The sequence below is a fragment of the Cibotium barometz genome, chromosome 18, assembly GCF_041138505.1.
Source record: "Cibotium barometz isolate CiBa-2024 chromosome 18, ASM4113850v1, whole genome shotgun sequence".
Lineage (NCBI taxonomy): Eukaryota > Viridiplantae > Streptophyta > Polypodiopsida > Cyatheales > Cibotiaceae > Cibotium > Cibotium barometz.
Window position 1 is genome coordinate 28,507,788 of NC_141063.1, and position 16,902 is coordinate 28,524,689.

Genomic DNA, 16,902 nt, shown 5'->3' on the forward strand with positions numbered 1-16,902 from the left:
TAGAGGCAAGCTCCAAAGCAATTTGTTATACACCATTATCACCAAGCCTTGTTAGTAGAGTAAAACAACCCAAACCCTCCTTCTTTTTGTTTGTGATGGCCTCATCAAATGTTAGCATTGAAGTTGCTGATGCGTGTATCCAGAGGGAGGCCACTAATGTGGAGATCAAGAAGAAGACCATAGATGGTGCATAAGCATGGAAAGGTCTCACATCTTTTCCACTTCCTAGAAATGATGATGCTATTTCTCAAGTTAAGGACAAAGTGGTAGGGTTAATTGCAATTTGGTGAGTCCATGGTTTTATTGATGAATTGTCTGAGCGTGTCGTGCTAGAGGAAGTACAAAAGGGTACGAACACTGTTTGCTTACTTTGTGCCTACACCCTAGAGAACAAGCAAGGCCTATAGTAGTAAAGATGATGGTTTTCGCATTTTTTGTATTTGGAAGGTGTATGTGAATGAACTTGGTTTTATTTTCAGTTTGAACCAATAACCCCAATGTATAGGATGTGATGTTGACATGTGTTAGTGTTCACTCCCGCCGAAGTAATTATGTCATGTTGCTCTCTCCAACTTGCTTCGCCCCTCTCTCTTCATGGAGGGGGTTTCACATTTCTGTAATTGGAAGATGTACGTGAATAAACTTGGTTTTATTCTCAGTTCAATTGATGTAACCTCAATTGTAGGATGTGTTATTGACATATTTTTTTGTGTTCACTCCCTCTCAAATAATTATGTCATGTTGCTCTCTCCAACTAACTTCGGCCCTCTCTATCTTGGGAGAGGGGGGTATCTTTTTGGAATCTTCTCGCCCGATCCTAGAGAGCGCTTGCTCGCAAAAAAAAAACCCCTTGTGAGTGGCATGCCATTGGCCAACTAGGTATTTTCAAAATTTTCCATGTACGTATCCCGATCCTCCTTCTTACCATGGAGCTTTAGATACTTAAGAGACACGCATTGAGGCATGACGGGAAGCAATGGAGGCAAAGTTACACTGACAAGACCAAATGGACGTGAAAAGACCCCTAGACATACTAGACCTGGAACCATAGGAGCACGTGTCGAGGGTAATTCCACACCTAATCCGACAAGCAGCAATCCGGTTAATCAGTAAATTCTGAGTTGCATGGGAGATTACCACACTGATGGTGAATTGAGGTCTTGCGTGTGTTGGCCATCCTCCGAGTGATGAACACTATTAATGTCTTCCATGAGGCTGACACTAGTGCCATCATCTTCCTTTACCATAGAGACATCATCGTTGTCAACTTCCTTCCCTTCATGATCCAAATGAGCATCATAACGCTGTTCCCGGTCCGTCAATTGGCGGATGATTTGGTAGTTGGTCAAGTGGCTAATAAAAGTCATTGCCACACTTAGCTTCTAGGCAGAAGAAGATTTTCCAGATTTGATTGATTATGGACTAGGAATACTACCAGATAACCACCGAGGGGTGCTAAAACAGGCTTAAATTAGAAAAATGGAAGACATCCTAAAAGACCTAAGGACGAAGATCCACGAAATGTGGTCACTTCCAGGCGATCAACCAAATGCCACAAATAGGCTAACAAAATAGCGATGTGTGGACTAGGTAAAAGCTCTTCATACAAAGAAAACACATCGACATGCAGAACTGAATGACGAACTCCATCCTGATCTAAATGAAAACAAAGACAGACAGAGGGAGGACACGAGGGAGGACACAATAAACAATGAATGATGCACCAATTAATTGGTGATGGGAAAGAATCCACCCATGCCAACTGCATGCAACAATGGCATAATGCTTAAATCATAAAACCAGAGCATGGGCAAGAAATCAATTGCAGGGGGACATGATCACCAAAAGTGTTGGCGGATAAACAAACATGGTAAAGAAAGATGTAACATTAAACATGATGAAAAAATTAAGCAATAGACAATTAATTAATACATAATGCATTCATGATTACAACTAGCACTTTGCGGGTATGTAGTTATCAGCTTTTGAGAAATAGAATGACACACGACTGTTGGAATCCTATTCCTAAACTACCCCTAAGCTAAGGATACAAGATTAAAGTAGTGGGTTATTTCCTAAGCTAACACACGTGATAATAACCTTAGACCATATGACCCTTACATACATGGTTGACTAGGGATATTTGGTGAACACTATGTCTAACTACATCATGGGCTTGTGACTTACATTAACCACATGTAATCATATTGAGAGCTAATCCCCAAGCATCTTTCAACTCAATCAAATAAAAAAACATTGAGCACCTAAGTGCACCAAGAACTAAGCATAATGCTTTGAAGTGAGATGTAAGTGTTTCCAATGATGTGTTAACCACATGTAATCATATTGAGAGCTAATCCCAAAGCATCTTTTAACTCAATCAAATAAAAAAATATTGAGCACCTAAGTGCACCAAGAACTTAGCATAATGCTTTGAAGTGAAATGTTAGTGTTTCCAATGATGTGTTTAAAAATGCTTTAATGCTTGCAAACAAGCACTTGAAGCCTTAAGGCATGAAGCACCACTTTCTAAGTCTTTGTTTCATGACTTGACACATCATTAAGTGATGTTTTTATCATGAAAAACTAGAAAACCCATCCCTCCCACATCCGCCCGCAAATGCACACATACACACATACATGTGTGCACATGTATGCATGCACATATCAAAACTAGAAACCCATAAGTTTTATCATGAAAAACTAGAAAACTCATCCCGCCCGCCCCACCAACACATGCACACACACATGTATACATGTGCACATGTACGCATGCACACTTCAGACTAGAAACCCATGATATTCCTTGCCATCAATATTGATGTTGCTCCCTATTATGTTACTGTCCATGTTATTATCCCCAATAGCTCCTTCTTGTAATGTTGCAATGGGAATACATTATCTATAATTTTGGTGCTCTCTTTAGGCGTCTTGAATTGAAGGCACATGTACGATTAACTCAAGTATAGCTTAGTTACTAATCTAATCATTAAAAAGACTTCTAAGCTTGTTGTTTTGTTAAAACCATCATATTAACATATGTTAAAGTTAAAGATATGATGGTTTTAAGACATGACGGTGGCACATGCCTATCTTACTATGTTTTAAGATATGATAGTGGTACATATCTATCCATATCACCATGTTTTGAGATATGATGGTGGTACATATCTACCCTAGTGGTACATATATATCTTACTATGCTACCATCTTACCGCTTCATTTATTTCTTCTTCTTTCTTTTAGTGAGATTTCCTAAACCAAACACACACGCATGCACGCACACGCACGCACGCGCGTGCAAGCGGGTTCTCCCGTCGTCCTCTTATAAGATTCTACAATGGTGCCCAAGTATGTGCGCATCAGTGACTCAAACCTAGCATCTCCACCTAGGCATTCAAGTGCTCTACCGAGTTGATCACATCACCCTGCCATTTTCTATGTTTTGGAAGGTATACATCTTATAAAAGGATTTCAATGCTTGTATTTTCTCAAATGTGAATTCATGTTAATGATTGCATTTATAATTTTGACATGGCATATTTTTTACAAAGCCCTTCGAGTTCCTTCATTTAATCCCATGCTGAGAAAAAATAGATCCACGTTAAGGTTTTTTTTTTTAAACTTTTCATAGCTTTCCAAAAAAGAATTGTTCAAACTTTGAGGTGGTAATTTATATTTCCCTTTTCTAGCTAACTAACTTTACTATATTTGACTAGAAAATTATTTGTGACTTGTTCACACATATAAAATATTTGAATTACAGTATCAATTTACAATGCTATATCCTTGGTCAAGCATAGGGCTAAATATGTGTAAGGCAAGAATATAAGTTATTTGTTTAATTCTAGGACACATTTTTTCTAAGCAAATTTTTTAGCTAGGTTGGAAGTGTTCATATTCTCTATGCCAAATATGTAGATAATAACTAGTGCAAATTGTTTGTTTAAGTATATGCAAAGTAAGAAAACTTATTGAAGTGTGTGCTACTTTCCATTTTGTAATCAAGAATTATGCAAAGTAAGAAAACTTATTGAAGTGTGTGCTACTTTCCATTTTGTAATCAAGAATTATGCAAAAGGAAGTATGTGCACTTTTGTTATTTATTTGTGAAACACAATGAGAGAACAATTGTGAAACATTATAATTTATGTTCATTTAAGGAAATGAGAGGGAAATTACTACTGACGATTGTCAATTATTCTATAAAAGACAATGTGTCCTTTCAAAACTAAAAGAGTACATTTCCACCATTTCCACCATTTCCACTTTGTGGGTGCTACTTATTGCATTTAACTTTTGGAAAGGTTAGTGGGATATCAATACCCAATGGTTTGGGTTTGAATTTTCACGTACAAGGACTAAATGAACTTGCACGTGCATTTAAATTTAACAACCATCACGTAGAAAGTTCCCTTAAATGATAAGACACAAAGATGGGGACATGATAGGATGGGAAGGTAAAGAAGCATGTAGTGTGATTAAAGGTGGGTCCTTCAAAGTCGAGGAGGGATATGTTTCATGGAGGTGGCTTTCAATGGCTCTTATTCAAGATGTTTTAGAAGTGTGATGAGAGAGGTTGAAGCGGATATGGTTATTATATGTGGCTACATATGTAAAGAAAAAGATTAAGTTAGGTAGCTATGAAAGGAATTCACTCAGAAGGCCATCAAAAGTTTGTAGTAAGCCATGTTCATCATTTTTGACTCTTCATCCTTGAGATGGCAATGGAAGTTGAGACTAACTAAATGGAGCCGTTCTTTGGAGAACCTCATTGTAATGTATTTGAGATCCCTCTCTCCTCTCTAATAAAAGGTGCCTAGGGCCCCATTCCACTAAGCGATGTATTTGAGATCCCTCTCTCCTCTCTAATAAAAGATGCTTAGGGCCCCATTCCTTTAAGCCCTACTAGTGTCATAATCATTAAGATAATTGTTTTATGCCTTTTGAGTGCATGCAATGCCAAACTCTAATACTAAGCTAGGTTAATAGAAAGCTTGACCCTACTCAATGGAAGGATCCTAAGCTAGGTTAATAGAAAGAGCGACCCTACTCAATGGAAGGATCCTAAGTCAACTACACATTCAATGTAGGTAATTTACAAAGTGTATGTTGCATATCCGGCAAGAGAATGGATGCTAATGGCACGTCTATGGCCCACCACTTAAGTGACACAATGCTCCACTTTAAATATTTCTCTTGCATTTCTTTTTTGGACACTACCTACATTTCTAAAACTAAGGACTTGGACACAGATGGCACAATGCTTTAACTAAGGACTTGGACACATATGGCATAATGCTTTAGCTACAACTCACCAAAGCCTTTACACATTGCCCAGCTGAAAAGTGAAACCAACAACACCAGTCCTAGTTGAAAATTGAAATCCATGCCCACTATGGCTATCCTTTTATTTGGTTGGTCACCCATAGCAAGTCTCTTTGGTGCTGAGCATGGGAGGTTGGTAATGGAAACTCATCACACATGTCTATAAGTTGGTAGACACATCAACTTCCTTTATGCTCCACTCTTAGACTATGTGTAAAGCTCTCATGATCCATAGGTGGCTATAATTGAATCTCAACCTTTCTTGCATGGGAAATGTGTAAGGGCCTTAATAACATGGCCTTTGTTTGTTGGAATGAATTCATCCTTTCTTCTACCTTTGTGTTGGTTTGGATTGCCTTCTAGAAAAGAATATACACTCCATTTTCACTAAAAATGGTAAAAATTAGTTCCGGGGAGAGAGAGAGAGAGAGAGAGAGAGAGAGAGAGAGAGAGAGAGAGAGAGAGCCCCTTTCCCCCCACACATGGACACATGGTTTTGCAGATATCGAGGACATAACAATCTGCACATTGGGATATCGAGGACATAGCCCAATGTGTAGATTGCACATCTCCAACTTCAACCCCTTGAACACTCCAAGAGATGAAGAGGACAAGTATATAGTTAAACACATAGGGAATCATGCAAGGCAAATAGGCCACCAATTATTTTTATTTTTATTTTTTGTGTATGTATTAATTAATTAGTAAAGCATTGAAAGGTTTTGGTGGGTTTATATAAAATTTTTAAAGCCTATATTTAGTAGTGAATCTTGATGAATCCTCCTCATTCGGCATGTTTGACAAATATGCCTCTTTCTTCTCGCCTATCCAATTTTTAAGGTCATGCCCTCTATCTTATACTGCTATGTAAATGCGTGCGTGCGTGTGTGTGTGGATGAGGTCGAATCTCGCTTTGTCTCTCTCAAACTAACTAGACCACAAAGAAGCGCACTAAACCACCCCCTTCTCTCTCTCTCTCTCTCTCTCTCTCTCTCTCTCTCTCTCTCTCGCTCTCTTAATGAACGTGCTTTTCTGTCTCTATCTCGCTCTCCCTGTATGTATTAGAGCATCGAAGCCTCTCTCTTCTATGCACGATTGCATGGAACATCAGAGCGTCTCTTGAATAATGCGAAGACACGAACAACTATGGCGCAAGAGATGTTTTTGGCCCTCCCCCCCTCTCTCTCTCTCTCTCTCTCTCTCTTAGCCTGCGCATGTGTCTTTGACCGATGAGCTCCGTCCGGCAAAAGAGTGACCGATCGGACCTCGCCGCCGGACGGAGTGGTATCTCGCACATGATCTCCAAAAGTCCGACCGGTGGCAAAGCACCTCACGGACGTCATCGGACGGATCTCGCACATGAAAGAAATGCCTTGGCAAGAGACGTCCCTTGGATGCTTTATATATGTGGCAGCTTGTGATTGGAGGCTGCCAATCGGTGTTCGTCGGCGGGACGAAAGAGCAATAGGTAAAGTAAAAAAGGTCGGTGCAAAGGATGGGGATAGGCTTTTCATGATTAAAATAAATTAAAATCGGTTTTTGTTTTTGAACCGACCGCTTTTCCTCCATGGGGGAAGGCTCTCTCTCTCATGTGCTGCACATGAGGGTGCACGGCGGAAGGTAATGGTTATTTCACGACAGTTTGTGTAGGCCTTTCCCATCACAACATCATCCATTTGTCAAAGACTCAACAGCAGACTGAACTGTGGCTATGGCTGGTGTAAGCCCTTGCCACTGGCCCCTCGGGCCTTGACTCGACAAAAGCTCCTTGTCCAACACCATACTACTGTCAGGGAGAGGTCCCAGCTGATGGGTCCATCGTCTCTGATTAGGGCAGAGGCCACAGACTCATCAGCATCCTCTCTCTTTACGGTTACGCCCTTCCCACCATTGCTCCTTTGATATGCCCTTTACCTCTCGGGGTTAAGGTTAATTTTTTCTACTGCTAGGGTTTCTCCGTGCGCCTGCAACTTACCCTTTCCTTAGGGTTAGGGTTTGGCTGCCTTTGTTTTCGCCATGATCAAGTGTAGGATCTTGGCTTTAGCGTAGCCCTCCATCGTGCTGTGCACACACCGCTGAGATGGCCTGCACAGTGGTGTGGTTTCGCAGAGATCTGAGGGTGGCGGACAATCCGGCGCTCGTGGCTGCAGTGCGAGCGGGCATCGTGGTGCCCGTCTTTATTTGGACGCCAGAAGAGGAAGGTCAGTTCCTGCCTGGCCGCGTCTCGCGATGGTGGCTGAAGCAGAGCCTGATCCAGTTGCACCAGTCTCTCACTAGTCTCGGTGCCCCCCTCATCATGTGGCGAGCTCGGGATTCCCTCACCGTCCTCCTGCAGATCGTCGAGGACACCGGAGCAACCCAGGTTTTCTACAACCATCTCTATGGTACGTTCTCCATGGATTCTGTACATCTCCCAGAAGCTACAGTTTTTTCTCTCATATGCTAGGTTCTCCCTCTCGTGCTGGAGTGTTTTCTGGTTCTGCTGTCTGATACGTCAGGGTCTCTGCCTGCCTTTGCTAGTATTCTGTTCATCCGGTTTCATGTGATTTTCACAGCAGTATGCCTTTTCAGGGTCTTGTGACGTAACTACTCGCATTTTACACGATTTACTGTGGATTTCTAATCTGCTATGTACTTAAAAGGGTTTTCTAACATTTTCAGCAACCAATTCCGATAGGGATGTCTTGTTAAGCTGTCTTTCCTTTTTGCTAATGCTGTTGAGTATGCTCTTTGGCATGCCTAGCAGCTTGTTATGCTAGGGTCTTGTGTCCATGATTATTTTCTGTACTCGGCAATATGGTTTCTTAGGGTCTCGTGCAGGGTTCTAGCTCAGGATTTTCTATTGAGTTTTCTGTAAATTTTGCTCTCTACCCTGCCAGATCCTGGATCGCTTGTGCGTGACCATAGAGTGAAGCAAGGACTTTCAGAGGCTGGGATTGGGGTGAAAACTTTCAACGCAGACCTACTTTATGAGCCTTGGGAAGTCAGTGATGAGCAAGGCCGCCCTTTCACCACCTTTGCTGGTTTTTGGTCACAGTGTATGGACATGCCAATGGAGCCAGAGGCTCCCCTTTTACCTCCTAAACGAATCACAAAGTATCCTGGTATTTATTTGCTCCATTGATCAAGATCACATTTAATTTTTGTTAAGTTCGGGAAATAATCTTAACTTTTTATTAGGTATATCTTTCTGCCACATTAGCACACATGCAGTTTTTTTTTTAAATTTAAAAAATGAGTCTTTGTCCAAGTTGTGGCCAGCTGTTCTATATTAATTCTTTCTATCTAAAGTAGTGACATTGCCCAAGTAGCTACCTTATGTGTTTGTGTATTCTCTTTAGCTCTAACATTCATCATTGCTTAGTCTGCCCTTCACCTCCAGAGAAGTGACAGAAACTCACTTTGATGGTTTATCTATGAAGATTTGTCAACTATTGTGACATATCTTTATGCATGAACCTGCACCTACTGTTGGGTGCTGTGACTTGAATGGGAATGTCGTAGTGTGTAGTCTATGTGCATGGTTGAGTTGATGATTTGAAGCTTTATGAGTAAGCTCACACTTAAGTTTTTGTTAAGGAAATAACCCTGAACTTTCCATTGATACATATTCATTTCCTTAAGTACGAAACTTTTGTTTAGCATTCCGTCTTTCGAGTCATTGAAAAATGGGAATAAATCTTGTTTTCGTATTCAGGACCCATCTCTAGCTTGTCTGTTGAGGGCCTTGAGCTCGAGGATGAGTCAGAAAAGGGCAGCAATGATTTGCTGGCCAGAGCATGGGCTCCTGGATGGGCTAATGCTGACAGGGCTTTAGAGGCCTTTGCAAATGGACCGTTGATGGAGTATACTAGTAACAGACAGAAAATTGATAGTGCCACAACATCTTTGCTTTCACCCCACCTTCACTATGGGGAGCTAAGTGTTAGGAAGCTATTCCACTGTCTGCGCATGAAACAGGTATTATGGGTCAAAGAGAACAACTCAGAAGGTGAAGAAAGTGTAAACCTTTTTCTCAGGTCTATTGGTTTTAGAGAGTACTCCAGATATCTCAGTTTCAATTTCCCTTTCACGCATGAACGGTCTTTGCTGTCAAACTTGAAGTTCTTCCCATGGCGTATTGATGAAGGCTATTTCAAGGTTTGGAGACAAGGTCGAACTGGCTATCCCTTGGTGGATGCTGGTATGAGAGAACTCTGGGCCACAGGATGGCTGCATAATCGCGTCCGTGTGATTGTTTCCAGCTTTTTTGTGAAGTTTCTGCAGCTACCGTGGCGCTGGGGGATGAAGTATTTTTGGGATACACTATTGGATGCTGATGTGGAGTGTGATGTCCTGGGATGGCAGTATATATCTGGGAGTTTGCCAGATGGTTATGAATTAGATCGGATCGACAATCCTCAGGTATGACTGGCCCAAGTTTTTGCTCTCATTTTTCTGTCCTCTATGTTGCACGTAGAACTTCACATTTTTCTAGTGGATTTCTCATGTGTTTTGGACAGACTGAAGGATACATATTTGATCCTTTTGGAGAATATGTGCGGCGTTGGTTGCCTGAGCTTTCTCGCTTGCCTTCTGAATGGATACACCATCCTTGGGATGCACCTCCAAATGTGCTTTGTGCAGCTGGAATTGAGCTTGGCTCTAACTATCCCAGGCCAATAGTAGAGGTTGTAGCAGCACGAGATCGGCTAGAGCAAGCGCTTGTGGATATGTGGGAAAAGGAAGCAGCTGAGAAGGCGGCCACGGAGATTGGACTAGAAGAAGGATTGGGAGAAACTGTAGAAGTGCGAGGGCCAGATATTGTGCAGGTGGAAAACATGGACATAGATCGAGGTCCAAACTATGCAGCAGGAATGAACACCTCAGTTCGATCTCCTCATGACCAGATGGTTCCAAGCATGTGCATTGAAGCTGGAAGAATAGCAGTGGGAGCTGCCTCAAGTTATGCAGCTGAGCAAGGGAGCAATGGGAGGAAAGCACCTGAAAATGGAAGTGCTGATATTGGACTCAGGCTGCTGCTCCCACCAGCAGCTTTGCAAGGTGGCAATGATGACACAGACTCTACTGCCGAATCATCCTCTGCGCGTAGGGATCAGCCTCAGGCTACTGGGGTTGGCTTGCCAGCCTGGTCCTGTCATGTGTCTATGTGTCAAGATGATTCTCAAGTGCCGTTAGTGCCAGAGTTACGCCATGGAGTCTTGTCCAGAAGACATAATCGACATTCTCTACCCATGGTGAACCTTGAGGCCATTGGAGCAACCAAGGTATGGTGAGCTAGAGCTCAGTCTTCACTCTGCGAGGTTAAACATGGCATTTTGTCACTGGTTTTTTTTCAGTATTATATTTTATTATTATTTTATCTCTTCTTGTTGTTAATTAGTGCTTTCTGTGGGTTTACAGACAAGCTCACTTTCAGCATGAGCACCTGTGGAATGCTGCCGATTGAGAGCCCAGTGGCTATTGTATGATTATGTGGAAATCAAAAGATTGGTTTGTGGGTCTTTGATATGCATGCAGATGGTCTTTTGACACGAGATTCAGGTGGACAGTCTAGTGTTTTACAAGCATGACCATGATGCTCTCAGAAATATTGAATCTAGAAGATGTCTTCCATGGTGAATAGCACAGAAAAGCGGTTTTTGAGTCTTTATTCATAGTCGCACCTTTTGAAGAACCCTGTAATTCCTGTCCTTGTAATATAGTTCCTTGTAGAGGATGTGAAATTAAAAAGCTGCGAGTAAGCTTCATAATAGTGTGATTCTCAACATTTTGAGCTTCTCATTCTATGGTTCTTTATATTAATTCACAAAAATAAGAGACTTTTTTGTTTGCGAAGGTGAAGGCAGGCCTTTGTACAAACAATTAGGAGCTCAAATTTGAGTATCCAAGTATGTATTGGTTCTCTGTACAAAGATGTACTATTGAAGAAGCTGTTTTGATACTCATAATTGGTGCTTTGACTTGAGTGCCCTTAGCTAGTGGAGAGCTAGTGGGACTGTCTGGTTTCTGAACCAGTGGTTTTTCAGTATTGTGTCACTCTGTTGTGCAGATTTGACAGTTCAGTGTCATTGCATTCTGGCAAATTCTGGCAATTTTTGAACCATACGTTGGGTGGAATTCAAAGTGATGCATTCTTGGCAGCCTTCACACACCTCGGAACACCATCTGGAGAACTGTAATTGGGAAAAAAAACGTCTGCTCACTTTCATTTTCAAACCATCCACCCTTGCTGACGGCTCACCTTTTTTTTTTAAATAAAAAAATTGTGGTGATTTTTACTTATCCCCCACCCCTTTGGTAGCGTTTTTTTGGGTGTGTGTTGGGTATGCACATTTGAACTCGAGTCCCGACGGGTGGTACCAGGGATCTATTGTCCCCCACCACTTGTACCAATCATGTGTGCCTTTTTTAAACGGATGCCTGGGCTGGACAGCCCCGTCATCCCCATATACCTTCACAAAAAATGTGGGACCTGCTAGGATTTGAACTAGTATTTCCAACCCAGCTAGGGAGAGGGGGCTGTGTGTGGCTTTTTTTCTTTTTTTGGGGGGGTTGGGGGTCCATTAGGGATTGAACTTGGTCTGCATACCTTCCACTTTAAATTTTGGCAGCCCTGTCACAATTCCTTTTGTCTGCATAGACTTCAATCTCTGCACATTTACATGTCCAATTCTTTTATGCCATATGTCTGTGTCTGCAACAACTCCTGAACCATTTGCAAACATCGCAGCACTCATTTCAGACATGTCTACATTCAACATAAACATTCTGCCCACTCTGTTGCTTTTTGCAACCAACCTGCACTTGTCTTTGAAATCTTCAACATAACACCCATAACGGACCTGTAAACCCTACTCAATCATCTGGCCAACTGAAACCAGATTCTTTGTTATGTTCGGTACATGAAGTACATCTGCAAGGTACTTCACTTTGCCATCCTGCATAGACAATGGCACATCTCCAACGTGGGCAATTGGATGAGCAGTGTCATCCCCTGTTTCCACAAAACCTGGTCTTTCCGGGTTTTTCATCTCCTTGAACCACTCCCCATGACTCGTCATGTGGTTCGAAGCGCCTGAATCCACATACCATACATTATCTTTTTGTGCTGCATCAACATTTTCAGACATGGCATTCACGACATGCTGCATAACAAACAACCTTTCATTATCCTCATTATTTCTGCTTGAGGAGGATGCATAGTTGTTTTGCTGCACTTTTCCATTTTGCATGTCAGCCTGCTTCTTATAACATTCTGCCTGCACATGTCCAGGCTTACCACAATAATAGCATTCACGTGTATCATTATATTGCCTTTGCCAATTTGCACGGCCTCTTTGACTCCCCCTGCCTCTGAATTTGCCTCTTCCACCTGCGTGTTGTTGTTGTTGTTGTTGATTCTGGGACTGTTGTTGCTGCTGCTGCTGTTGACCATAATTCTGATTACTTGTTCGGCCACCTCCTTGACCGCGTCCACGGCCTCCTCTACCTCGTCCTCTTCCTGAACTCGTGTAGAAGGCCTGTTGCTCTGAACTGTTTTTGCTTTGTGAAGACTGTTGGTCTTCACCCAAGTTCTTCTCTTCGATAATCAGCATAGACACCAAATCTGTGAAGTTGAGAATGTTTTTCCGAGTCTGAATAGACGTCTTGAACGCCTTGTATTGTGGCCCGAGACCACGTAGACAGACCTCCACCTTATCATCATCATCTACTGACACACCAATAGATGCAAGGGATTCTACAATACCCTTTATCTTCAACGCATAGTCATTCACAGACATGCTCTTTTTCTCCACAGTATGAAGTTCATTCTTCAACTGTATCTTACGTGCCTTGGTATTTGTTTCATAAAGCTTTACCAAGGTGTCCCACGCTTCCTTGGGGGACTTGGCATCCTGAATGTGCCTAATCATGGTGTCCTGTGTACTAATGGATAGCCAATACATAACCTTCCTGGCTCCTTGGTTCCAGTCTTTAAACTCTTTCACATCTGCAGCAGTCGGATTTATATCCGGGTATCTCCGGTGCCTCTTCATGCTCACCTTCTATGTAGTCCCAATAGCCTTTTCCCATCAGGAAATTCGTCAACCTGAACCTCCAAGCATGGAAGTTTTATCCAGCTTCTCAGCCACAATCTGTGTTATGCCATCATTAGACATCTTGCCAAATACATAATTTTACCAGAAATTGCACTCTGGTTTTTCTGCACAAACTGCTATATTTTCTGCACAGCGGTACTCTAGTACTCTCAAATGTCACCAACAGTGACTTCAATGTGCATACATACACCCAATGGCAACTGTAGACCTCTTTGCAGCACCCACAGTGTCTGCACAGTCAATCTGTCTTCCTGCAGTTCTTAAAACAGAGTTCTGCAGAGAATCGATGACTTACCCGCAGTGCTCGAAATCGCCTGCTTTTTGAAAAACGGAGGTCCAAACGCGCCCGAAACGCGTTTTCGGCCCGAAAATTGTAGTCCGAAGGACTGTATAGTTGCCCTATAGCTTTACTCCCGCGAAGAAAGCTCCTCAATCAGAGACCATTTGTCGGTGCCTCCCGTAGAGCTCCCGACAAGGGTGTAGTCACCAACACAATAGGAAAGAGTAGTTGAAGCTCTTACCCTCGTACCGCTTCCTGTGGTTCTCTCGCTTGCAGCTCAGCCCTTAGCACGAACCAAGCTCTGATACCATGAAAAGATGCAGGGGGGAAGAGAGCTTGAGCTCTTGCAAGCACACACACACACTCACAAAACCCTAATAGAGAACACACAAGGTGAGAGGCTGAAAATCTTCTTCTTCTCTACTCAACACTCAACATACCATATACAAGAATAAGAGTACACACAATATGAAAGGTACTCAACCAATACATACACGGGTTCTCTATAGTGTGAACCCGACTAAATGAGCTGGCGCTATAACTATGCCAGTCTCTAGAATGGCTGTCACACTGGCCGCATATCTCCCATGATCTCACCAACCATGCCAGTGGTGTAAGTGTGGGGCCTATCCCCCAGGCGGGTCATCAGTGGCCACCGCCTCACTAGACGAGCTCGATATCTCAACACTTCAAACATAGATACAAATGTCCATTCACTGTTCGCAAATTCTCAAAGATTTACAGCCTTTGCATAAGTAATATTGCTCACCTGCACTCGGACTAACATTATACATACGTCCGATCATATTTCCCCTTTTCCTTTTAGTCCATGAGCGAAGAGCCGAATTCCACACCCACTTGCAAGGGAAATTAACATATAGTAAGCTATTTGCATCCGCATACAATTGATTGTCTTTGAATCATTCAGTGAGAGATGTTCTTTGTTTTCTGTCACAACTAATCACATCACGCAAGTCATCCTGGTCATTGAAAAGCACATTATTGTGCATCGGGAGATGAACATATAACCTTTGTATATCAGGCTTTTCATCGTGCAAATCACATTGATATATGCGCCAGCATACCTCTGATGCAGACACATACCATGCATCCATATATTGACTAACCTCATCAATAACCCCATTTTTGTCTTGCAACTCTATAGTAGCTCTATCATGTCCTTTGTATACATACTTATACAAATACTTTATAGCTGTAATGGTAGAGCATACTTCTATGTTAATATGGGCTTTGTACCGCAGAGAGAGAGAAAAGGGTTATATGATCCTTTACCTGGATGTAACTACCATCGTCTTGCCACATGTAAGTTGGATACCCATTGTCATCAACACTAGTATTCTTGCAAAAATTCTGAGGGTACCGATGTTTGCGACTCCCGTTAACCATGCAAGGAGAGCGCATATTTTGTTCACCACATGGTCCACGGACATTACAATGACTAATTATGTTGTGCAACTCAGGAAACATCACCTTGTCAGGAAGTTCAGCAGATACCAACATATCATAGTGAGGGATCTCAATCGGTTTACATCCACTTTCCAATTTCAATAATATATGTGCATGTGGTAAGCCTCTTATTTAAAATTCAATAATAGAAACAAATCCCGAAATCCTTCCAAATATTGATTTTTTTTACCAATAAGTGCATCATGTCCTTATGCTTCTCATAAAAGACCTGTGCAGTCAAGTCGGGTCCAACTTGACCTGGCAATAAAACATTAGTTATTTCATCCCACTTGGATTGCAACAAGTAAAGGTAATAAACAGGTCAGGTTTACCCATCTTCTTAACAATAGCCATTGAATCTTGGTAAAATTGATGCATATATCTAGGCCCTAGTGCTTTCTGGTTATTGTGTATCCATACTAATCAAGATTCTTCCATGCTACTATATGCATCAACAATGTGCTATTGCAAAAGACGACCACCACGTAAAAGGCATGTATTTGTATCTTCCTTTATCTGTAGTCTATATGCATAATATTGGCGTTGAGTTACGGTCTTTGTCTCCTCATTTGAACCTTCTCTATTCCTACCATTGAGTGGAATTACAACATGCCAACCATCCTCTCCTCGAGGAAATAGAAGAACATACAACAGAGGCATATATGAACGATGCAAGTTAGATATTTTTTTAATGGCACCTATGCGCGACATTATTTGAATGTCTCTATGCCCCACATGAAAATCATCTCCTTGACTAGGCATGATAGCTGCTACCTCACTTCCTGTAGGAACCAAGTATTGCCTTAAGGTTGATCGTGCTTACACTGATAACCATTCTCAAATTTGAATGTGGACTTGACAGCAACATTTCTCTCATTGAATGAAGTGCACGGGTGTACGGATTATGTCCATACATCATTGTTTGCAGCCTTTCAAGAATGTTATGATTTAAAGAGGGCATCCCATGAAGTCTAATTCTCTAATTCATGCTCTGTATCATACACCTAAAGCTCGGCAAATCGAGGAGCCACATCTCGTGTTTCATCAGGTATTACAAAACCAATACGATGATAGGTGGTACCATGGATTCGAAAATTGAATACTCCTCCCCCCTAGTGAACTGACTATCAAAGTGAGCACCCAGTGAAACGAATGCCAAGGTATTATTATAAGAGCATATATTCTTTCTGTATTCCTTACTTGCATTATCATTACCAAGTAATAACTCAACCATTGTAGGGGTGGATTTTCCAAAGGTAGTAAAGAGATCTTTCCACTTCCACAATAGTGTTTGCCCACATATTGTCTAAGCTTTCTTGACGCCTCACATTTCCAAATTATTGCACCATAAAAATGGCACTTATAAGGAAGGGCTCCTAATGAGTGAAGAGTACAATCTCTAGAATATGTATGCACAGCTCCTAACCATCTTCAATCTCCTTCGAAACACAAAATAACGAATACTATTTTTCTTAACTTCAACAACAACATAATACTACCTTACTATATTTATTCTACTTCAACATCCATTATCACATGTGACCCTACTCTAGATAGACTCATCTTATAACAATGTAATTCTTAGAGAGAAGTTTATAATAGGTAAGTGGGTGCAACATATACAAAATCGTTTTCGATGCATTAATAATTCTATTCATATTTTTGATGCATTATTTTTTATTTATTCATATTTTTGATGCATTAATAATCTTACAAAATTATGTT

At 41.6% G+C, this 16,902-nt stretch overlaps 1 protein-coding gene across 1 annotated transcript; it reads left to right on the forward strand.

Annotated features, from left to right (window-relative positions):
- The first annotated feature begins 6,823 nt into the window (after positions 1-6,823).
- LOC147629159 (cryptochrome-1-like) lies at positions 6,824-11,282 on the forward strand. Its single transcript, XM_086812410.1, has 5 exons — positions 6,824-7,712; positions 8,208-8,432; positions 9,026-9,732; positions 9,831-10,595; positions 10,732-11,282. Exons 1-5 carry the CDS (start codon positions 7,409-7,411, stop codon positions 10,750-10,752), a joined length of 2,022 nt encoding a protein of 673 aa, XP_086668536.1. The 5' UTR covers positions 6,824-7,408; the 3' UTR covers positions 10,753-11,282.
- The last annotated feature ends 5,620 nt before the right edge of the window (positions 11,283-16,902 follow it).